This window comes from Nannobrachium achirus (assembly GCF_963921795.1).
Source record: "Nannobrachium achirus genome assembly, chromosome: 11".
Taxonomy (NCBI): Eukaryota; Metazoa; Chordata; class Actinopteri; order Myctophiformes; family Myctophidae; genus Nannobrachium; species Nannobrachium achirus.
Window position 1 is genome coordinate 34184509 of NC_137820.1, and position 25184 is coordinate 34209692.

Genomic DNA, 25184 nt, shown 5'->3' on the forward strand with positions numbered 1-25184 from the left:
TTTAACCCATTAAGCAGGGACGTGCAGAGAATGTTAGAGAGGCAGGGGCTGAAATTTCTAAAAGGGCCTTTTGGTGAAACTATCGAAAATAGCCGACCTCCAAGCTCACAACGCGTCGCAGCGAGACACATTGTGAGCTTGGAGGTCGGCTATTTTCGGAGCTTGATACCACACTGAACTAAGTATAATCAATTGAATACTGGAGATGTGGCGTAACGGCATGGATTTCTACACAGAGAGGGCAATTCTTTCAACATAAGATGCTGCATTCAAGTTCAGGAGAGATTGGACAAGGCAATTCTCTTGAAAGTTGCCCTCAGGTATGGCATGGAAAGAGGGCATTTGCATTTCTTTCACCATAGTGAAAGCTGCATTCATGGTCTGAAGAGGGCACCTTTTACAGACACATAAAAGGGCAGGGGCTCAAGCCCCCTTTGATGTCTATGCGTGCACATGCCTGCCATTAAGACCTGTAATTAGTTTATACTTTAGCTATTAAACTCTGAGAAAGACTGCTACAGTCAAAACGTTGGTTCAAATTAAAGTATCTGCATCGCGGCTGAAGAGCTGTGCGGCCTCTTTCCTCTTATACTTTAGCTATTGAAAAATAGCAGATCTACAAGCTCACAGCTCACGGCTGCGAGCATTTTGAAAAGTTGTGAGGACGTGTGCAAATCTTTGAATATATGTATTTTTAAAGCAAACATTTGTAATGTAAATTTTGCTTCTGGGGGGTCCCTGGAACTAAATAATTTGCGATGGGGTCCGTGGCCAAACACAGAACACACAAGACATAGAAACATAGGTTTTTCAGAAACCTTTTAGGATTTAGGAGACATTTATTGCGACCGTAGGTCGTAAGTATGCTATGAAAACCGGCACATCTTGTCCACGTATCTCTGTGCATAACGCCTGACACTGTGGTGCTATGGGTTTTGGGCATGTCATTCTAGGTGAAAAGTTTTAAAAAAAAGAAAGTGTTTTCATTTCATTCAAAAAGGGTGCAAATATCCAATCTACAACCTCACACCACGTAACTGGTCCGATATACATCACTGGCCAGATGGCCAAGAATTGGCCCTTTAGGGCGAGGTCTTACTAGCTATAGAATTAAGTCAAAAATATTCAAAGACTTGCACAAATGTTCATGATTTTTCGAAAATAGCAGATCTACAAGCTCGCAGCGTGACACTCGGTGCCGCGCTGTGAGCTTGTATATCTGCTATTTTCTTTTTTATAGTTAAAACTTAAAATAATGGTTCAAGTAAGGTGAGGATATCAACATTTCAGAACAGCTTAGAAGTAAATGCACCGTAAATACTCCAGTACTCAAGTAAAAATACCTCAAAATTGTACTCTACTAGTACAGAACTTGAGTAAATGTCCATGGTTACTTATACACCAGGGGTTCTCAACCTTTTCAGGCCACCACTACCCCCAAAATAATCATAAGCACTAAGAGAGACATTACATTTTGTATACCATGGTTCTGATGTGAAAATAGCAGATCTACATGCTCACAACGCCTCGCAACTCGAGGCGTTGTGAGCATGTAGATCTACTATTTTCACAATTTCTGCCTCTAATAATTGACAATTTAGCCAATGTTTAATTTGTCATTTTAGAAGTAATTGACAATTTAGCCAATGTTTAATTTGTCATTTTAGAAGTATTAAAAAGTCCTTAAATTGTCACTTTAGAAATGTGTAGATAGCCTCCATACACTTAAACTTTATGTTGGTTTGTTTACTGTAGAGTGAGAAAACAATGTTTCACATTAAGTTAATCATCTGGGGACCCCCCAAAATAATTTGGGGATCCCCCTGGGGGTCCCGACCCACAGGTTGAGAACCCCTGCTTTACACCACTGTCTGTCAGCCTGCTTGTGTGCTATGTGCTACCAAGACTGATATTTTCTTAAGCACTGAACCAATTAATGCTGATAATTTGTTGCGGGGAGAGAAGAAAGGCGCCCGCTAAAGCGTTGGGTGGCCTCCTAAACTTACACAGCAATAAAAATCTAACCGCATTTGGCACTTGGCTGGTGTTAATTTCAGACCTTGCTCAAGCATGTCAACAGCTTGAAAAAATAGAGGAACTTTAAAGATGCAGTGCCAGTACAAAAGTATTGTAAGAGCTGATCTCTGGGTGAAAAAAACAAACAAACGCATGTGTCATTATGTTAGTGCTCTGGGGGCGGAAAACCTTTTCTTTTCTTTTTTTGTAAATGAATGCCCTACTTCAGGGGTCTTCAACATTTTCAGGCCAAGGACCCCTTAGTTGAGAGAGAGATTAAGCAGGGACCCCCACAACCTTATCATAGATTCCATATAGTTTCATTGTTTGACAGCACAATCATCAGTGTATTTTGGATTCATGTCAATTTGTCTTTTCAGATATTTAACCACTTGAACCGTCAATACTTAATTAACTTGACCTTTCACTCCGTATTTAGTCTGCTCTTTTCCCCTTCTACACCACAGCTCTTTGCCGAAAATAGCCGATCTACAAGCTCGCAACGCCTCGCAGCGCGAGGCGTTGTGAGCTTGTAGATCTGCTATTTTTGGCTAGAGTTCTCGAATATGGACACTAGGGTTCAAGTGGCTAATATAAAAAAGAAGATTTATTTTTTCTATCACTCAAAGATTTGGAGGACCCCCTGTAGTAACTCTGGGGATGGGGATCCGAATTTGGGTCCCCATCCGGAATCAATGGGGGTATATTTATTGTAATACATTTTTTGTCTTAGGAATGCGACAAAAAACAAAAATCAAACCTCGGTTCGAAGTGGAGCTGTGTGTGTGTGTGTGTGTGTGTGTGTGTGTGTGTGTGTGTGTGTGTGTGTGTGTGTGTGTGTGTGTGTGTGTGTGCAGAGCCGTTTCTGGGCCCATGGGGGCCCGCTCGCGCCCGCGAAAAAATAATAGGCCTAATATTTTTTACCATTTTTTAATCCATTTTATAATGGAAATATATATATATTGGCCCGCGCGGCCGGCGGAGCGCCGCGCGAGTTACGAAGCCGTGGTGAATGCAATCGTTATATTTATGCCCAGGCCGTAAGGCCTGGGCAAGCCCACGATAAACGCCCTGTCCAAGTGACTACAATGGAGCTAATGGCTAATGGCTAAGCTAATGGCTAAACACTGCCGAGCTAGGCTAGTAAATAAAGAAAGAGAGTCGCAAACGAGTGACGTCAGCGCCTTCACTAGTGAATGGCTGTCGTCGCCATCTGGTGGTGATTGGTGTGTGGTGAACGACAAAACAAGCGCTCTTACAATGAACGTACTGAGTTACCCAAACATACTGTAACATATATAAATGAATAAATTAAAAATGACAACAACAGGCAACGTATTTTTGCTATGTTTGATTTGTTCTTTTCTTATTTAAATAAAAAAAAGAAAACTTCCCCATGGGGTGCTGGAACACCTGCAGCACCCCTAGTTCCCACGCACTGGCAGAGTCCTGCACAGTGGCCACTGTGCCAAATTCACTTTCACTTTCAGCGGTGTGGATGCTCGGAAGCAAAGAAAGTCACCACAGTTTGATTTGATCATTCCTTAGTCAATTATGAGAAACCGTGGCCTTTGCGATTCGCTAATCGCGGGATTTCGCATCGCGATTTCGGTTTGAAAACGATTAACCATGCAGCAGTAGTTCTTTTCTGCTGAGGAGGGGGCGGTGGGGGGCCTTTTTGGTCGGCGGGGCCCCGCCGCCGCTGTGTGTGTGTGTGTGTGTGTGTGTGTGTGTGTGTGTGTGTGTGTGTGTGTGGCGTGCGGTCGCGCATGCTGTGCGCACGTCATTCACCATGCATCCGGGCGGAGGGGAATCAATTCGATAGGTACCGAAATGTTGTGTAACTGCTGCGCATGCGCAGATCCTGTTCAAACTCAACGGGACAGTCAAACTCAACCGGACAGTTCTCACTTGTGAGGACACACATTGCTACCTATGGGGAGCTCTGTTCCACACAGCTCCAAAAAAATAATGTTGAACTCAAGTCTCCATGATGTGAGTAATCAATAGAAAAAAAAAGTCATTTTGGGGGTGAACTACTCCTTTAAACATTGGCCAAATTGTCAAATATTAGAGGCGGAAATTGTGAAAGTTTTCACAATAGAACCGTGTTATACCAAATGTAATGCCTCAACTCTTAGTGCTCGTCTGGGGGTTTTGGGGGTCGTGGCCTGAAAAGATTGAGAACCACTGCAGTACAAAACACACTCACCTGGTCGTCCTGGTTGAGGTGTTTCTCTGAGAGCCAGTGGGAGGAGCGGAGCGACGCCGTGGGGTCCAGCAGCCTCTGCTTCTGCTCCTTCTCCTGCACAAATACAATACGTTGAAACGGTCAGCGCTTTGGTCAGCCTTACATGCAGTAGTGCAAGGGTCTTCAACAGGTTGTCCGGGACCCCTAGGGGGTCCTCAGAGTCACTACAGGGGGGTCCTCCAAATCTTTGTCTGATAGAAACCTTTTTTTCTCCTTTTTTATATCAATCACTTGAACCTTAGTGTCCATATGTTGAGAACTTTAGCCAAAAATAACAGATCTAGTAGATCGGCTATTTTCGGCAAAGAGGTTTGGTGTAGAGAAGAGTACAGAGTGAGGTCAAGGTCAAGTTTATTTATCATTATTTAAGTATTGACGGTTCAAGTGGTTAAATATCTGAAAACACAATTTGACATGAATCCAAAATACACTGGTGATTGTGCTGTCAAACGATTAAACTATGTGTAATCTATGAAAAGGTTGTGGGGGTCCCTGCTTCATCTCTCTCAGCTAAGGGGTCCTTGGCCTGAAAACGTTGAAGACCCCTGTCTCAATAGAAGAGCAGGGAGACAAAATACAACCACCCCTTCACCCTTTGTTAGCCTTCTGGTTGGTCCCTGACTGACCAACCAACAGGCTCTATCTGCCTTGTCCCGCCCTGGTTCCGCCTTTTTTATGCTGAATTTGCTAAAACATTATTTTTGGAGAAATAAAAACATTTAAAAACATGCTGTGTCACTATACTGTCACTGAGCAGCACCATTTGACTGAAACCAAGTTTGAAATTAGAATTGAACACACAGAATAACAATACGAAGCAACTGAATTACAATGGTAGTGGATGGAGTGTCCCACCGAGTGTCCCACCAAGACACAACAACCAATGGGTGTGAAGAGGGGAAGGACAACGGGCGGGACTTGACAAAGGGTGAATTGTATAAGTATGTATAAGTATACTGTACATAGCAATTCCACAATATGGAAATACTCTGTTACAAGTAAAAATGCCTGATTCAGAATTTTGCAGATATTTTATAGTAGGCCCGGAAAGCAGGCGTAGCCGTCTGGGCACCAAGACTGGTAATCCTGATGACGACGATCCCGATGATCACCGACGATGCGTCCCACCCATTTCTCTACCCATCTCCTGTCTGTCAGCCTACTGTAAATCTATCAATAAAGGCCAAAAATATCATTCTGCATAATGATTACATTGTTTCTGCTAAATCGTTTGCAAACGGCGACCTATAAGCTCACAACGTTGTAGATTGGTCACTTTGCACCACTGGTTACTTGTAAAGTCACAAGTTCACAATACTAATAACACACACGCACTAGTTTCTCCCTCCGCGTCATCAGTGCCCACACCCTAGGTGGGGTCGGCGATAGGGCCTTTCTGTGTGGAGTTTGTATGTTCTCCCCGTGTCTCCTAGGGTTGATACCCTCACAAAAACATGCAGTAATCCTGGTCTCAATAATGCCTCCCCCTGGCCAGCTGGGGCGCTTGATGGAGCGGAAAGGAACTGGTTGGAATAACATGTTCCTTCCACGTGCTACGTCCATCCCAGGGAAATCCCCCCTGTCAGGTGAAAAGAAACAACTTGGACTACCCATGCATTGAAGGAAGCATGAGGTCAGTCCGTTGTCTCCCCAGGCACGGCAGAGGGAGAGCAGAGCCCAGGATTACATAGGCAATTGGCACTGGGTGAAAATGGGTTGCAAAATCGTGGGATAAAAATTATATAAAAAAAAAAAAACACACATGCACTAGGGCATTAACGACTTGTGAAAATAGACGATCTACATGCTCACAGCATGTAGATCTGCTATTTTCACAATAAAAAGTATATTTTATTTCTTTTCAACTTTGACTTTCTCTGGTGGGAGTCGACTTGTGTAATGAAGTTGACTTTTTCGTTAATGCCCTACCCCACACACACACACACACACACACACACACACACACACACAGAGTTAGTGACAGTTTATCTTGTGTTCGTGACAAATGCTCTGATGCAACTGGATGCAAAGCTCATTGCACCACCGGGGAGATTAGAAAGGAGAAGCGCCTCGAAAAATATGAGAGAGCCAGCTAGAGATATTCTAACGCAAAGCTTCGCAAAACTTTCAGGACGTGACCCTCCAAAATAATTATATATGAACTGACAAGCACTAGGAATTGTAGGCATTACATCTAGTTGTAATATAAACATATTGTCGTTGTCGGGTGGAAACCTTGTACAGTATGTCCAAAACCGTTAAAAATGACTTAAAGTGCTTGTAGATCAGCTGTTTTCACTACATCTTTGCTATTTTTTGGCAAATGTTCCGCCCAACGATAATGGATTCTGATTATCGCGATAATATCGTAAATCACGATTTCTTTTGTCACAATAATCGTGATATGAAATTTTCATACCGTACCATCCCTAGTCACACCGCGACTCTCTCCCGCCGGTACCATCACAATAAAGGCATGAAGTCTCCAAAAGAAAACCTAAGGCATGAGACCGCTGGGATAGTGTACACTTTACATTCACACTGAAGTGCCGGGATAACGGTGCAGGTAATCGATGCCGTCAGTCAAACGCGGTTCACGTTCCCACAGCGCGTCAAAATATACCATTACATTTCTTTTCAGGCATTTCCAGCGAATGGGAATGACGTTTAAAATGCGAGCAGAGGCCCTGGGGAGTCCTGTGCAAGATCAGTGTGGTATGAGGATGATGAGGCTCTGCTCTCCCATCCCCCGAATGACCCTCCCAGCATTATTTTTTCCCAGCATTATTTTTTCCCAAAATGCATTTAAAGGTAGCAGCTCTGTTTCATACTGTTACATGTGACTCTAATCACATGTAATGATTAGCACGAGAGGAAAGATATGGTGTCTTAAAAAGGACCATATCGCTGTGATTACAAGTCAGGGGTTGACACTAATGGTTGCCCGATAGCCCATGGCAGGTAAGAAAAAATAAAAATAAAAAAGAATCAGGCAAGTGGAGTTTACTTTATGGTTGGCCGAACTGGCTGATTTGTGTTGTTTTTTGGGATTGGTAAGCAACCTTCTTTGTCTTTCCATACAGTAAACAGTGAACAGTGAACGTCCTCACACACTACAACTACACTATACAGCCCTGAGTTCTACCAAAGTTCAGCGGCGCTCTAAAGATTAAAGTGTAAACTAGCAGACGTGAGGAGAGCCTCACTTGTACAATAACTTACACACCTCACCACATTCGCACACCTGAAGCTTGTGTGCCCACCCTGCCCCCCCAATTTGAATCTTCCGGGCAAGTGGACATGATCTTTGGTTAAGTAGAACATGATCTGCAATTGCCCAAGGAGATTAGTGTCAACCCCCACAAGTCATTATATCGTCGTTGTCAGGTGAAAAACCGTTCGTTTTGCATTTATCATTTTAAAAATGATTTAAACTATAGTGAAAACAGCCGATCTACATTGTGTGCTTGTAGATCTGCTGTTTTCACTACTTTTGTGCGACGGCCTTGTACGATGAAGCAGGGCTTTACTTTGCGAAAGAATGTACACATTTGAAACTTGGAGATACAAGGTTTCCACCCGACAACGACGATACTCTATGTCATTCCACATAGAAAACAGCCGATCAACAAGCTCACGTGTTGTGTGCTTGAATATCGGAAGTATAAACAGGATGTCATATTAACTAACTTTGCTGCTGGCCCCCCGTAAGGACCTCTGTGGGTCCCCCGTTCCGCACTTTGAGAACCAATGTTGAACAACCACCATCGAATAAAAAAAATTATATGTCCCCAATTATTCGTTTTTCAAGGTCCCGTTCGAGCCAAGAAAAGGAGCCATAATATCTCCGCAAGAAGCACCGCCGTTCGCACCTCCCACTCATGTTGCACGTTTGTTGCACGTTTGTTGTACTAGAGAGCAACATCACCGTAGCTAAAGGAACGCGAAGCGTCTTTTGAAATGCATTCACGGGGGAAGGAGAAAAGGAAGGAAGAGGTACAAGAAAGTGCAAAGCAGATGAGGGGGTGGAGGGGAGAGACAGAAAGATACAGAGAGAGACAGTGGTGGAAAAAGTACTCACATATTTTACTTAAGTAAAAGCATCAATACTGCAATATAGAAATACTCTGTTACAAGTGAAAGTCCGGAATTCAAAATGTACTTGAATAAAAGTATGAAAGTATTGTCAACAAAAAGTACTTAAAGAATAAAAAGTAAAAGTACTTTGAAAATAGCAGATCTACAAGCTCACAACGCGTCGCATCTTAGGTATAAAATAGGGCTTATGTGGTTTATGTATGTTTTGTAATATTATAATTTATACCTGCAAAGTAACTAGTAACTAAAGTTTTCAAACAAATGTAGTGGAGTAACAGTACAATATTTGGATCCGAGGAGTAGAGGTAAAAGTACTGAAAACTGGAAATACTCAAGTAAAGCACACATACCTCAAAAGTAAAGTAAGTGTACTTAGTTACTTTACACCACTGGAGAGAGATAGAGAGATAGAGAGAGAGAGAAGAGCGCTCATGGGCTGTTAGAGACAAAGTGCTGAATGAGCAACTGTACCATTCTACACCTCTCAATCCTACACTCCCCCCTCCATCCACCCTGTCCGTCCGTCCGTCCATCTCTGGCTAGTCTCACCGCAAAGTGCATCCTGGGGCTTCAATGCTCCTTCCTACATTACCCGCAGCCATTTAAACCCCCACGATGCATGCGCGCACGCACGCACGCACACACGCACGCACGCACGTTTGTATACTATACGCGTGAGGACATCGACATTGCAGGTGTGCTTCTATGAATGTTTTGTTTGTGTGGGATTATTTTTTTCTTTGTTTTTTACTCTAACCCTAGAGCTGGAAATCACAGATTTACAAGCTCACTAGACGGCAGATCTGCTCTTTTCGGTGCACGGCACCGGCTCGCAATTAACTATAAATCAGGCATAACTCTAAATTAGACCCCTGACTTCTAAATATCCTAATCCTAAACCTAACCTCGACCTGATTGTTAATGATAACTATAAACAAGACAGTTCTAAATGAGTTTTTTATGTCAAGTGTCCAAAAAAACGCAATCGTTAAAGAAGATACAGTTACTGTATAGTTATCTTTATAGTTATCGTGCCCAGTGGGAATGGCGCTTTAAAGTCAGTTTTTTAACCATAAAAAAACAATAAGACACCCTAATCAGGAGATAAGCGACCGCCAGGTCGCATGTAAAAATCGGCCTGATGGTGGTGCTAAATGGGACAGATCCATGTTGATGACATGACTGTAGACATACTGTGTACCGCTTTGCGTGATTTTAGGGCAAAATCTGTAGGAGCAGTGTCCAAAAATGTGTTCGAAAAAATCTGCCTGATGGTGGCGTTATATGGGACAGGTCCATGTTGCTGATATGAGTGTAGGCATACAGTGTACAGATTTGCGTGATTTTAGGGCAAAATGTGTAGGAGCAGTGTCCAAAAATGTGTTTTGCAAGAATCGGCCTCATGGTGGCGCTAGAAGAGGGCCATGTGAGAAATGAGGGGTTTGACAGCCAAGGAGTGTGTGTGCAAAGTTTGGCATGGATAGGGGCAACGGTGACGGAGATATGAGTAGGGCAAAAGTGTGACGTGACGGACAGACGGACGGACGGACTGACAGCCGGTGGAGGTTTTGATGTTAACTGCGACCTGACGGTCGCAACAATCTTTTCTCCTCACAATATCCTATTTCTCACATTCTGCTATACTTGAGCGGACATTTGGAACTCATAAGTACAGTAACACAAGCACACACACACACACACACACACACACACACACACACACACACACACACACACACACACACACACACACACACACACACACACACACACACACACACACACACACACACACACACACACACACACACACACACACACACACACACACACACACACACAGGGTGTCAATTGGGAAGGCAGGGGTATGCAGCTGCCATACCCTGGGTCCAGGGGGGGAAGATAAAAGTTAGTTCTAAATGTAAATCCATGAATGTCTCTTTGTCTATCTGTGCTGGTTATTATTTTAGTAAATTACAGTAAAATAACTACCAATGCAAAATTTTACAAAATGGTCACTTTAACAAGGTATTATAATTATATTATAGGTATATACCAGTAAGACTCCCTAATCGGGAGATAAGCGACCGTAGGTGGCTTATCTCCACAAATAGGGCAACAATGTGTTTTTCCAAAATCTTCCTGGTCCATGTTGATGACATGAGTGTAGACATGCTGTGTAGTGATATTTGTGATTTTAGGGCAAAAACTGTAGGAGCAGTGTCCAAAAATGTGTTTTAAAAATCGGCCTGAAGGTGGCGTTAGAATAGGGCCATGTGAGAAATGAGGGGTGGGGTCTCCGCGTTGCCTTGGCGGACGAATAGGTACCTGGGGGTCCCTGGGGCTCCGGGGGTCCTTGGAGGTTGTAGTTTGGCAGGCAAGGAGTGTGTGTGTAAAATCTGGCATGGATCGGGTCAACGGGTGCGGAGATATAAGCAGGGAAAAAGTGTGACGTGTGACGTGTGAGCACATTTGGTCATTTTTTACATCTGGGGGTCCCCCAGGGACCTGGGGGTCCCTGGGGCTCCGGGGGTCCTTGGAGGTTGTAGTTTGGCAGTCAAGGAGTGTGTGTGCAAAATTTGGCATGGATGGGGGCAACGGTTGTGGAGATATGAGCAGGGCAAAAGTGTGACTGACTCACTCACTCACCCACGGACAGCCTGTGGAGGTTTTGGTAGTAAATGCGACCTACGGTCGCAATAATTATATATCATATGTACTTCTTAAAATAAATGTATCATGCCTGTTGCTAAGGTATGGCAACATGACTGGTGTCTTGCAAGCATGCGAAGGCGCGCGTGCAAGACACCAGTCATGTTGCCATACCTTAGCTTTTTCAGAACTGACGCCACTGACACGACACACACACACACACACACACACACACACACACACACACACACACACACACACACACACACACACACACACACACACACACACACACACACACACACACACACACACACACACACACACACACACACACACACACACACACACACACACACACACACACACACACACACACACACAGGAGATGGACTGCCCCTGGTTTTGACACTCTGGGTGGGGGGGGGGGGGGGAGCAGGGTGAGCGCAGCGGGGCCGTCAATCAAGAGGCTCCATCCTGCCTCAAGGTGAGGACCTGCCTGCTGTCAGGACAATGACTGCTGACAGCAGCAGTGCACCCTGGGACGCAGGGAGGAACCACCACCACCACCACAGACAAGGACTCACACATACACACATACAGTATACAGACTGGAGTGCAGTGATTCTCAACCTTTTCAGGCGAAGACCCCCGAAATAATCATATTTCAACTGGGGACCCCCACCCTGACGAGCACTAAGAGTTAAGGCATTACGTTTAGTAAAACACGGTTCTATTGTGAAAATAGCAGATCTACATGCTCACAACGCCTCGCAATGTAGATCGGCTATTTTCACACTTTCTGCATCTAATATTTGACAATTTGGCCAATGTTTAATTTGTCATTTTAGAGGTATTAAAAAGTACTTAAATTGTCACTTTAGAAATGTGCAGACATCCTCTATACACTTAAACTTTATGTTGGTTTGTTTACTGTGGAGAGAGAAAACAATGTTGCACATTAAGTTAATCATCTGGGGACCCCCCCAAAATAATTTGGGGGTTCCCGACCCACAGGTTGAGATCCACTGCTGTAGTGTACTGTATAGCACTGATTCTCAACCTCTTTCTCCATGTCAGGGACCCCCAGTTTGATTTTCATTAGTCCATGGACCCCCCATTTGGAAGGATTATATACAGTACATCTCTGGAACCCTGATGCACTGTGAGATCTTCAGTGTTTATGCAGCTCAGAGAGCGTACAGATAGAACCAAATGGACAAAGGGATTCCACTGCGCGCCTCAGCCTACACGGCTAGTCCGGTGCGTCACAGGAGCGGAGACAGCAGTTGTAAAGGAGAGAGACGTAAACCTCTACTGTGTGTGTATGTATGTGTGTGTTTGTGGCCGTGTGTGGCCGTGTGTGTGTGTGTGTGTGTGTGTGTGTGTGTGTGTGTGTGTGTGTGTGTGTGTGTGTGTGTGTGTGTGTGTCCGCGTGTGGCCGCGTGTGTGTGCATGCATGCATGTACATTTCAAGGCTGCTCAACAGCACCTCTCTGGTCACCCAGTGGTACTCAGGCTACATACAGACAGACAGACACACATACAAGCATACACACACGGCCACGTATAGGAGACGGTGTGACCACTGCAAAAAAATCAAACATCGTGTGTGCGTGCGTGTTGATTGTGCCTGGCCTGCTCAACAGCGCCCCTCCTTTAACATGTGTGTGTGTGTGTGTGTGTGTGTGTGTGTGTGTGTGTGTGTGTGTGTGTGGTCAGCAGAGGTATTGCCAGACTACAGACATGTCCACCCACCCACATAGCCATGGACAAAGCTGTTTATAGGGAGCCGGTTTCACGGCTCCAAAAATCGGATTTATTTTCTCCATAGACCATATTTTAAAGTAGGCCCTGCATGGTCCAGAAGAGGTTGCCGGGAACTGCTGTTCAACGGAGATGATGAAGGGATTTTTTTTTAACCTCCAAATCCTATACGCTCTATAGCTGCTAACAAAAAAACAACATACGTCCCTGTCAGGTAACCAGGAGAAACCCCTCGAGTGCTCTTCAAGGTTGCTTCCAACACAGAGAAGAGAACAGCGTGGAAGCTGCAGTATACTAATGTGCTGCACCGTGGAGAAGTGTGCCCAGAGGACAGGCTTGGAGGCCGCATAGTAATCTGAACATGAGTAGTTACAACCCAGACTTACAGTCCATCAAGGACAACAACACATCGCCTCCGTTTGTAGAGTGGAAACCTTGCATGTCCCAGAATGTTACTTTGAGAAAATGGCACAAGGGGAAAAAAAAGGAACGAGCCTGAGCGGTTAGTGTAGCGGTCTAAGCGCTCTCTCTCTCTCCCCATTTCCTGTCAGACTACTGTTTACAATCAATAAAGGCAGAAAAAGGCAAAGAAATATCATTTTAAAAAAAGGAACCTGCGCTCTCACTGGTACAGTAGATATTATTTCGTTAAAAGCTCTTGTTAATACTTTTCATTTGTTAAATATTTATAAAAGCCCACAGAACACTTGGGCACACACAACAATAGCCGTTCTGCAAGCTCACAAGCTTGTAGATCGGCTTTTATTTTTTGGGGGGGCTTTTTCTGCTTTTATTTATAGGTATAGTGGAGATGGACAGGTAACGGGGAGAGAGAGCGATGGAGAGAGACGGTGAAATCTTGATATTTCGACGTCCCATTAGTCCAACTAAGGGTTAGGGTTAGGTTTCAGGGTTAAGTTTAGGCATAGTTTTAATGAGGTTATAGGGTTAAGTTTAGGCATAGTAGCATTCACCAGGTTAACATTCACCAGGTTAGCATTCACCACCGTCGAACTAATGGGACGTCGAACAAATGTGACGTTGTGATATCGCTACGCTCCCGAGAGAGACTTTGAGTAAAGCTTGTCGGGAACAGGACTCGAACCCGCAATGCTCTGTCAGGCTACATTGGAGCCTATAGGTGCCCGGAACCCCTGCATTTTTCAACTTTGTATGTTGTTTGTATGTTGTTGTTTTTTCCGTACAAGTTTCAAAAACGGGCGATCTGCTGGTAGAGCAGATCGCCCGTTTTTGAAACTTGTACGGAAAAAACAACAACATACAAACAACATACAAAGTTGAAAAATGCCGATACAAGCTTTCCGTCCGACAGGAAAGACATTCATCCATGGACCATTACGGAGTGACCCCTGGTGCTGACAGCACACTGCCACAAAGACTCTTCCTTCACTGCCGACGTGGGGGAAGAAGCGGCTGAGGAGGGTTTCTATAGCAACCTCACCACAGTTGCTTCTATAGGACCAAAGGGGAAAGTAGCACCTATTACTGTAGGAGGAGGGGAAAAAAGGCAGCTATAGCTACCACCCATGGTCGTGCTCCAATCATAGCCGCGGGAACTATATGGGTGCTGCTGAGGGGTTAAATCCAAATGGTGGTGCTGTGCTGCACCCCCTCGCGGCCCGAATCGTCCCCGGGAGGCGTGCAACAGGAAATCTGTCTGTCACGTTATTCATATAAATGATAATGGGACTGGGGTAGTAGGGGACATAAAAGGAACCACTTAAACCCCGCATCCATATTGTGGGGAAAGCTTACAGTGAAGATAGCAGATCGACAAGCTAATGGCGCGGGAGCTTATCGATCGGCTATTTTCAACAAAAGCTGTCCCACAAGAACATAAAATACACTTGCATTGAGCCCTGAGGGACACCACTCAACCATATGGGGTTTAAGACTAACAGCGGTGGTGAATATTATTTAAAAAATCAAACCTCGGTTCGAAATGAAGCGGTGAACTTTTATTCTATGTGTTCTAGAGTTATGAACTCTTGTGATCTATACATTCTTTATATTCTGAATGAATTAATGATTTTATCTGGAGGGCCGAATTGTCATGTGAAGCCTGACCAATCCTCAAAGTATCCAATCATCAGACCGGGACAAACACTACACACGTACGTACGGACGGACGGACGGACGGACGGAAGGACGGGACAGATAAAACCTGTTCATTCTGAACTGAAATGGCCATATATGGACATGGGACACACATTTTGCTTTTTGAAAAAGCCTATTAACTCACTTAGCGCCGAGCGACTTTCGGGGCGACTAACTAATGATGGTGTTTAGTGCCGAGCGATTCGGAGCGACTTTTATATAAAAGCATTGTTTAAGCTTTTAATTTGGGTTGATAGACGGAGCGGAACGGTTAGCTTACCTTCGACTAGCATACAGATGAAAACCGTGAAAAAAAAGGATACGATTATGACGTCACCTTTAAGCCATAGCTTCCTGTTTACGTAGGCCTCTGTTAGCCGCTAGGCTCAATGCAAACCATCCGACCCTCACGTAGCTTCACTAGGTCGGATTTTGATTCGGAAACTTTCTGTGTGGCATCTATATACGTTCCGATGCCCATACCAATGGTGGTTTGAGACGATCAAGCACGAATTGAGCAGTATTGAGCTCAAATGGCGGCCCGCGGCCTGTCCATTGAATGTCAATGGAGAGCATGTCATTGTACCATCCTGTTATGTCATGAACCTTGTTTTTTATTCTGACTTAACATGGGACCATGGAAAGTCTATGAGCTATGGCTCACTCTAGTGGTCATCTTGTGGCATCCGCAGGCACGTGTACCTGTTTATGTAATGTGATTTTGGGGATTCAATATAGCTATTTCCTGGCGTTATAAGCGCAGATTCATATTGAAATCTGGCTCGCTCGGCGCTAAGTGAGTTAATTCTGGACTGATATTCTGGACGTACGGGACAGAAAAAACCTGTTCATTCTGGACTGGAGTGACCATATATGGACATTAAACACACATTTTGTTTTTGAAAAAACCTGTTCATTCTGGACTGAAATGACCATATATGGGCGTGGGACACAGAAAGCCACTCATTGGAAGCGGTTTTCACCGCTTCAAAAAATATATATATAATACATAATAATAATAAAAAAAATCATCACACCCAGTGTGAAGTGAGCAGTGCCTTTTATGAGTTCATTTTAACGTCCCGCAAAGCTTGACCAGTGCCGAGCTTTGGGGGACATACAGGCGTACACACAAAGCCAGATGTAGGAGCGGTTAGCACCGCTCAAAAATAGGTTAAGACAGCATAAACAAAGACTTAATTTTCTCAGGAAACCGCGGTGACAAGCGGGGCGGGCGTGGGCCCGCGGAACGGCTGAACAGGTTCCTAACTGAGATGAGATAGCGTGAGACACCACAGCTCCAGGTTCAGGTTCAAGGCCCTGGGGGATGACTCCATTACAGAGCTGGAGAGAGAGAGAGAGAGAGGCTAGGCAGGGAGGAGGGGAGCGCTGCTGGCAAAAAAGTACACACATTTCTTACTTTTAAGGAAAAGTATCAATACTGCAATGTACTGTATAGAAATACTCTGTTACAAGTAAGAGTCCGGAAGTACACATTTTAACTGAGTAAAAGTATAAAGGTATTGGTATGAAAATGTACTTAAAGTACCAAAAGTAGAATGTAGTCATTGTGCACAATGTCCTATTTCACAAGTTTTCAAATGTGTAAAATGTACACAAATCTTTTGAAAATATAGCAGGTCGGCCATTTTCAAATGGTTTGTAATAATAATCAAAAACTACAAATTAACCAGTAACTAAAGTTTTTATGTAATTGTAGTACAGGTATATCGTCGCTGTCGGGCAGAAACCTCGTATCTCCAACTTTCAATTTGCACGTTTTTTCACCAAGTAAAGCCCTGCTTCATCATACAAAGCTGTCGCACAAAAGTAGTGAAAACAGCCGATCTACAAGCACACAACGGCGTTGTGTGCTTGTAGATCTGCTATTTTCACTAGTTTAGTTCATTTTTAAAATGATAAATACAAAACGAACAGTCTTGGACATACAAGGTTTCCACCCGACAACGACGATATACTATTTGCCTCTGAGATGTAGTGGAGTAAAATGTACTCTGTTACTTTACACCACTGGAGGGGAGCGGGGCAAGCACAGACCGGCTTTCCCTGACTCCCACCTGTCCTGCAGCTGGCATGGCTTAGAGCCCCTCCATGCCCCTCCCCTCCCCTCAAAACAACTCCTGAAGCAAGCAAAGTGATCTATGCCAGAACATGAAAGCAGCTGAATGGAGACTACAGGTTCCAAATTACAATAAAAGCCCACGACATGAACAGGACTTATGCACCCATGTCAATTTGTCTAATTTCACTGCACTACATACGTATAACCAAAGCCTCTTTCACATTATAAACTCTGGAAAATGGCCGAGAAATCAGGTCGGGGACATAGTCAAGTGTTATCCTTTCACAGGTGTAGCGGCGTAGCGCCCAACAGGAGAAAGCTGGTTGCACACTGCTGCGTTTTTTGTTTGTTTTTTCGTGCCGAAATGCGTTTCTCAGGGCAAGGAGAGAGAGAGAGAGATAGAGAGAGCAAGGGAACCAGTGGTCCGAAAATAAATACGCAACGGGCAGCAGTGTGCAAAGGTTATTGACATAACATGAGGTTGATTTCTTTATTTACATGCTCCGAAATTCGCTCCTATATTCGGCCGAAAAAACGCAGCAGTGTGCAACGACCTTAACTGTAAACAGTCTGATTAGACCAGTGGTTCACAACCTTTTCAGACCGTGACCCCCAAAATAATCACATTTGAACTGAGGACCCCCCAAAATAATCACATTTGAACTGGAGACCCCCCACCACCCTGACAACACTTGGAATGTAGGAGTTGAGGCATTACATTGTGCTTACCTCTGTTCCACAGATAAATATGGTAGAGCTTATAGATCAGCTATTTAAATTTTTTCATTTTACTGTTAACACTTAAGTTGCAGTGATTTTTTCTCTTCAATGTCCCGCGATGCCATGGTCTCCATAGACTTCCATGTAATTTATAGTGCACGGATCGTGCACGCCCATGCCTAGATGATGCACCACGTATGTGCACACTGTTCACAGCTTTCAAACAAAAAAATCTGCTTGGAAATCCGTTCAGGCATTCATGATTTATCAGCCATTATGTTTTCTTCAGATGTAAACAAACATGGCTGCCATGTTTGAAAGAATGGGTTGGTATGGGGGTTAAACATGCAATTTCGCGATCGCGATCATGCCTAATACATTTCTGGAGGTCCAAAAAACATTTTTGAAAAAAAAAATGAAAAAAAAATATATATATATTTTTTTCCTTCAAAAACGGCCCAAACTCGGGAAACTCGGGGTTGGCACAGGGGTTGTACCTTTTCAAACTCGGGGTTGGCACCAGATGTGTTAATGTATTAGAACTTTACTGTTCTGTTGGTATTCACCTTTGTTGCTTGGTGCACTGAATGATTGCATTCTCCCACAGTAACAAGGAAAAGAAAAATCACACCCGTGTGAAGTGGAGCTGTGTGTGTGTGTGTGTGTGTGTGTGTGTGTGTGTGTGTGTGTGTGTGTGTGTGTGTGTGTGTGTGTGTGTGTGTGTGTGTGTGTGTGTGTGTGGATCATGTGTACCGATTTTTGTGACATTTGAAGAAAATATGTAGGAAAAGGAGCAAAAAGTGTGTTTTGGAGAAAATTCAAGATGGCGGAAAATCTATCATGGCGCAAATGGGCGTGGCCTATATGGGGAGATGCGTCATGACCCAAGGAATCCAGGGAAAAAATATTTTTAATTTTCCGACCTACGGTTCAAGAGTTACAGGCCAAAACGTAAAGTGGGGTGTTATGGCGCCACCATGCGGCCAAATGACACAATTATTTTTTATTTAATCCTTGAAATCATTATGAACCTCCTCTCCAAGTCTTGAAACTCTAGCCCCTATGGTTTGCGAGAGACAAATAATTGAATGTGAGTTTTTGCGATTCCCATTATAAGTCAATGGGGAAAATTAATTCACTAATAAATTAATATCAATTAAACTATTGAACCTTTCTCTTAGCAAGTTACTAGCCCACGATTCCCGAGTAAGCCTGTCGATTTGACATATGGCGCGAGTGTGTGGTGGCAAAACTGTGGGACTAGTAGCGTGCCGAAGTTTAGGAAGTTCAGGCTACATACACACAGACAGACAGACAGACCCACACGGCCACGTATAGGGAGCCTGTGCTTCACACAGCTCCAAAAACACATTGGCCATTTTTACACTATGTTAATTTTAAAGTCTGTGTCAGGGAAGCCCAAATCTACGCTACCCACACGTTTAGCTGTGCTGCTCATTCCACAAATGTCCAGTTTAGTTTAGTATGTTGATTACTTTTGATGCAGTAATGGTCTTTTCCTTTTCTTTCCGTTTGTTAAAATAAAAAAGTCCATAAATTGTCACGTCGACCCACAGGTTGAGAACCACTGGATTAGACAAAGGGTGGTGTCTGCTGTTAGCTTAAAAGTGTGAATGAACAGATCATTCTGTCGCGCTCATCTCATTCTTCCTCACCGTTTCGCTCATCAGAGTCGTGACCAGGGGCGTCACACCAAATTCTGGGCCCTGGGTACAAGGATTCACTGCGGGCCCCCCATGAATGTTAACTATTGAAAAATAGCAGATATACAAGCTCACAGCGCAGGGCACCGAGTGCCGCGCTGCGAGCTTGTATATCTGCTATTTTTGAAAAATCGTGAAAATGTTTCCATGTCAGTTGTGCTCAAACTTTTTCATGTGAAGGACCCCCGTATTTGGCCACGGACCCCCATCTCAAAATATTTAGTTCCAGGGACCCCCAGAAGCAAAGTTTGAGTTACAAATGTTCGCTTAAAAAAATACATATATTCAAAGATTTTCACACATTTTCACGACTTTTCAAAAATAGCAGATCTACAAGCTTGCAGCGCGGCACTCGGTGCCGCGCTGTGAGCTTGTATATCTGCTATTTTTCAATAGCTAAAGTTACTAGGGCCCCTCCACCGTGGGCCCTAGTAACTCGGTGCCGCGCTGTGAGCTTGTATATCTAATATTTTTCAATAGCTAAAGTTACTAGGGCCCCTCCACCGTGGGCCCTAGTAACTCAGTCCCCCCCCCCCCCCCCCCCTTGTGACGCCCCTGGTCGTGACGATCAATTGCACTCTTATTTCATCCATTGCCTTCCACCAGAACCAAATCAGGAGAGAGGACTCGTTCAGGACACAGGATAAACAAGTGAGACTGGAAGTGATGAAATAAACGCAACTTCAACTGAAACCCTCTGAAATCGAAGGCTAATAAATGTCTTCGCTCTCCTGATTGGATGAAACTGGTAACTGAAAATGCGTTTGCTGTTACTTTACGGTGCCCTCCACACTAGGCGCGGTTGCCGTCGGGGCTGCCGCTAGGATCAGCGGTGGCCGAACAGCGGTGAGACACATACACACTTGCTCAGTGAGTAAACGCCGCGCGGTATTTCACAAAGATGAACATAATCCATCTCTCACCGCCCGCGTACGCATGCACAAACGAGCACGCTCACGGTGGATTTCACGGGACGGCACCCGCTCGCCTCGCCGCCCCAAAACTTTGCTGCGCGGCCGAAAAAGCCGCCCGCCTCTCATTGAAAATGAATTGGTAGGAGGCGGTGACTTCGCCTAGTGTGGAGGGCACCTAACTTCCCAACTAAAACCTTTTGTATCACTTGCAGCACGTTTAATCGCCAACAGCTCCCCCCGATGAGCTCCTCTGAGCCATCAGAGCAGCCATCTGCGGGTAGAAAATAGCAGACAATACGCCATATTTTCTTTTCCTAAAAGACAAAAATTGGATTTTTTTTTTCCTCCCCAGAGGGCTGAACTTTAGCTGCACGCGCCGCAGTCCCGAGGACTTATGCCTCATTCACACTACAGATATATAGTTGAACGTTTTGCTTGGTAATTCAATGTACCGTAATCTCAATGGAAACCAGCTTTAAAGATGCAGGGGATCCTGAGAACGAAGCTTTGAAAGCTTTAAAGCTGGTTTCCATTGAGATTACATTGAATTACCAAGCTAAACGTTCAACTATATATCTGTAGTGTGAATGAGGCATAAGACCTGGAAAGTTTTAAACACTTTAACCATTATTTTATAGTTTGGCTATTGAAAAATAGCAGATATACAAGCTCATAGCACGGCACCGAGTGCCATGCTAAGAGCTTGTAGAGCTGCTATTTTTGAAAGATCTTGGAAAAAAAAATCATGGCTGGATATTATTCTATAAAATCGCAAAGGTAGGGTATTTTGATGGCAGGGAACAGACAATAAAAAAAGCCTAGATTTGGCAGTAAAATAGTTAACCCATTTAGCACAGGTACACATTATTGCGTATCACTATTTTATGCTTTAACTATTGAAAAGTAGCAGATATACAAGCTCACAGTGCGGCACCGAGTGCCGCACTGTGAGCTTGTAGATCTGCTATTTCTGAATTTTGACCCGATTCTATAAGTGTCTTTTGAATCCTTCTAAGATTTTTTGAAAAACCTATGTTTCTATGTCAGCAATCTGGCCAGCCATCGTCAAAGAAAAGGTCCTTTTCACTTAACTGGAGCTCAGTTAGTCTGTTCTTGAGAGACTACTATGTGAGTGGTTCTCAAACCTTTTCATGTGAAGGACCCCCAAACTGACATGTATTTGGCCACGGACCCGCATCTCAAAATATCTAGTTCCAGGGACCACCCCCAGAAGCAAAATTTACAAACGTTCGCTTTGAAAATACATATACGGTATTCAAGGATTTGCACACATTTTCACAACTTCTTTTTTTCAAAAATAGCAGATCTACAAGCTCGCAGCGTGGCACTCGGTGCCGCGCTGTGAGCTTGTATATCTGCTATTTTTCACCGGTTAAAGCATTCAATAATTCTAGGCCTGAATGCGCTGTTAAAGAGTCAAACGGCTCCACTCTCGTCCGGCGTGCTCTGACCTTGTGCTGGATCATGCTGCTGATCTCGGGCAGGAAGTTCTGGCTGATGACGCGGTAGAGGTGGCGGTCCTGCGACGACGGCCTGTCCTTGATGCTCTCGGCCAGGCGGAACCACTGGTCCTCCGTGTCGCACACCAGGGACCACGCGCCCCGCTCACGCTCTGCCAGCCCTGGGAGGGAGGGAGAGGGGTGGATAAACGACATGTCAGCTTTATTTATTCTGAGGAGAGAGTCTATACTGAAGCAATAAGCCACAAGAGGCGAGTTTACACCGGCTGAGAGGCGTAGGGAGACACGAGGCGCAGCCGAGTGTCTCCAACCCTCTCAGCCGGTGTAAAATACAGGTAACCACTTTTCTAAAACGGTTACAGTATGGCAACATGAAACATCATAGACATGTACCAATTAAAACTGTTCTATTTCACTAATAATTCACTATAAGGTCTGCTCTGCAAGAAAGTAGTCCCCAGCTATAAGACAGTAGTTCCCAGCCTTTTGCCAACAACACAGATGCAGATAATTGGTGCACTAGCTGTGGAACACTGTGGAAAGAAATAACACACCTGGGTTTGATATAAACTGATTCAAGGTGTGGGTTATAGTCTCATATACCACAGCAATTAAGGGAAACCAGCCAATCAGAATCAAGGAATGTAACTAGCCGTTAGAAATACCTTTACTACACTGTTCATCTTCAGAAAAAGAAGGAAGGGGGGGGTAGTCATGGGAAAATGTGAAGCAATGAAACGGTTAATCAAACTAATTCTAAAACGAATAAGTCTGCTTGCGAGCTTAGAAGAGCTGTTAAGTATTTTTGTGTGAAAATTCAATAATATATGATAAATAAATATATAATAATATAATAATAATAGTAAATGTGTGCTGCTTGCTTATTCAATCAATTGAAAATTAATCCACAGAATAATCACTAAGAAAATAACGGATAGGCGCAGCGATACAGATAATGGTGTGGAAAGATGTCTTGTAGAAAAGGTTGTTATAATTCATAAAGGTTGATATTGTTCATAAGGTTGTTGTTGTTATTCCTAAGGATGACTCTGTTCTCAAAGTTGTTTGTTCTTTTCACCTGTGTTATTTTCACCGGTGTCACAGTGCAGATCCTCCAGACCGTTCTCCTTCTTCACCTCGCTTTCCATCTCACTGAAGGGAAGACAAAAAAACAAAAGAATAAATATTAGATTCCTGCCTATAATGGCTGCCTACAAAACTGGGGAATTTGCCTGGACAGTCCAGAAAAATCGCTAGGCTTTAAAATGTTGTTTTTAACCAGATGATCCTTTTTTTTTTCTTTTTTTATAATCTGTTTATTGGTTTTATACAGGTTTTTTAAGGACATACAGGCATACAAATGAATCTATACAATACTGATTACATTTTGTAGATGAGTATACCACACAAAACAAACACACACCCTCCACCCCCACACCCCAGAAACATACATCAGATATATACATTAAACAAAACAAAAAGGGAAAAACACACAACCGAGACAGCGACAAAACAAAAGAAAAAGAAAAAGCATGAAGGTTACATTTTTATCATTATATATTCTTCATGTGTTTTCCGTGATGACCATTGGCCCATTTTCGAACCACAGTAAGCCAGAAGCGACTCAACGCCTGGCCTTTACATAGTCCATGAAAGGTTGCCAGGTTTTAAAAAACTTTTCTATAGAACCCCGTAGTGTAAATCCAGATGATCCTTTTTAACTGGAGTAGTTCACCCAAATAATTACTTATTTTCTATCAATCACCCCCCCCCCCCCCCCCCCCCCATGATTCTTTTGTTTTTGTTGCATTCCTGAGCCAATCATTTGATAACTGGTTGAGTCTTACAATACATACAGTAGGAGATTCAACTAAAGGGATATTCCACTTTCAAAAAAAACGTTTGGTAATTTTATCGTCTAATCAGGCTTTTATGAACACCTTGAACAGATTTTAATTTGCTTCATTCAATATTTAGATATTTGATGTCAATGTTATCAGGCCCTCCTCCTCCAGGACCTTTCCCCATACACACCCATTGTAACTTCCAACTCCATTTTAACCATGATAGATTCAATAAAAACAACCATTATTTTTTCTGGTGACTCATAATACCATCATAATATGTGAGCAGGCTGTTTTTTTCAAGAACGTTTTTCAATTATCTTTAATATTTTTTTATTCTATTACATTTTTCCATTTTCCCAAAAGAATTAATAAAAATAATTGAAAAAAGCTATTGAAAAACACGGCCTGCTCACGTATTAGGATGGTATTATCAGAGTCACCAGAAAAAATGAATCTATCATCTTACAATAAATGCGAGAAGTCTCTGTGAGTGTGCGTGTATGTATGTACAGTATGTATGTATGTATGTAATCCGCGTGGTGCGGAGTACAGTGCCCGCAAACAGATGGTCAAAACGGTATAATGGGCTTTGCATTAAAGGGTGGGGCATTCATTCCCTATTTACATCGTTCCTGAGTAGGCCGGTCCTCGACTAGACGCTCGACCGCCCGACAGACAGATACAGAGATCTCCATATGGGCATAAAATGGATGCAGATAGACAGATGTCTCCTTTTAGACAATAAAATGACCAAAAGTTCTTTTGAAAGTGGAATATCTCTTTAATCCATTCAGGCCGGGAACACATTTTAGTGTATGGGAGGGGCTTACAGTACATGTACAGTATGTAGCAACATATTTGTTTTTGTAGGCTAATTTCTGATTTAGTTCTGGGTTAACTACTTTATATACATCAGCTATTTAAATATATATATATATATATATATATATATATATATATATATATATATATATATATATATATATATATATATATATATATATATATCTTGACAAAAAGGTTTTAAAATTTGGAATGTTTTTGAAACATTTTAACAAAACAAATATTGTACGGGGGTCCCTGGCAAAAATATTTTCAAATGGGGATCCTGACATGAAAATGTTTGAGAACCACTGGTTTCAACATTAGGAAGCAAGCCACAACTACAAATATTATTTGCAAGCGAACTTTACAGGAAATGTGTGAACATGGCAACACTGCATACTGTGTCACACAACAACATTCCATAAGCCCAGTGGTATTTCCATCACTCACATTTAGCCAAGACCCAGTATTATGACAAACTAAAAGAATATTCATAATATGGTAGATAACGTGCCATGGAAAATGTGTAGGAAGACATAAGGAAGACCGGAAATCCCTTTTTACTGATCATTCACTGATCATTTACATAAAACAAAACAAACCCTTATAAGCACCTGCTAACATTTTCCAGGTCTTTGCTTCCATTACTTTTCTTGTCACTTGTCACAAAAAAAAGAAAGGAAATTGA

The 25184-nt window shown here is 43.3% G+C and overlaps 1 protein-coding gene across 1 annotated transcript in view; it reads right to left on the minus strand.

The window, feature by feature from the left end:
* cecr2 (CECR2 histone acetyl-lysine reader) overlaps positions 1–25184 on the minus strand; it is a gene marked incomplete at both ends in the record, with an annotated part of 113478 nt that overhangs the window by 28899 nt on the left and 59395 nt on the right. The window contains 3 exons of the mRNA XM_080737023.1: positions 4229–4321; positions 21816–21976; positions 22918–22976. Of these exons, the coding sequence (XP_080593149.1) occupies positions 4229–4321; positions 21816–21976; positions 22918–22976 (313 nt within the window). The remainder of the gene's footprint in view (positions 1–4228; positions 4322–21815; positions 21977–22917; positions 22977–25184) is intronic.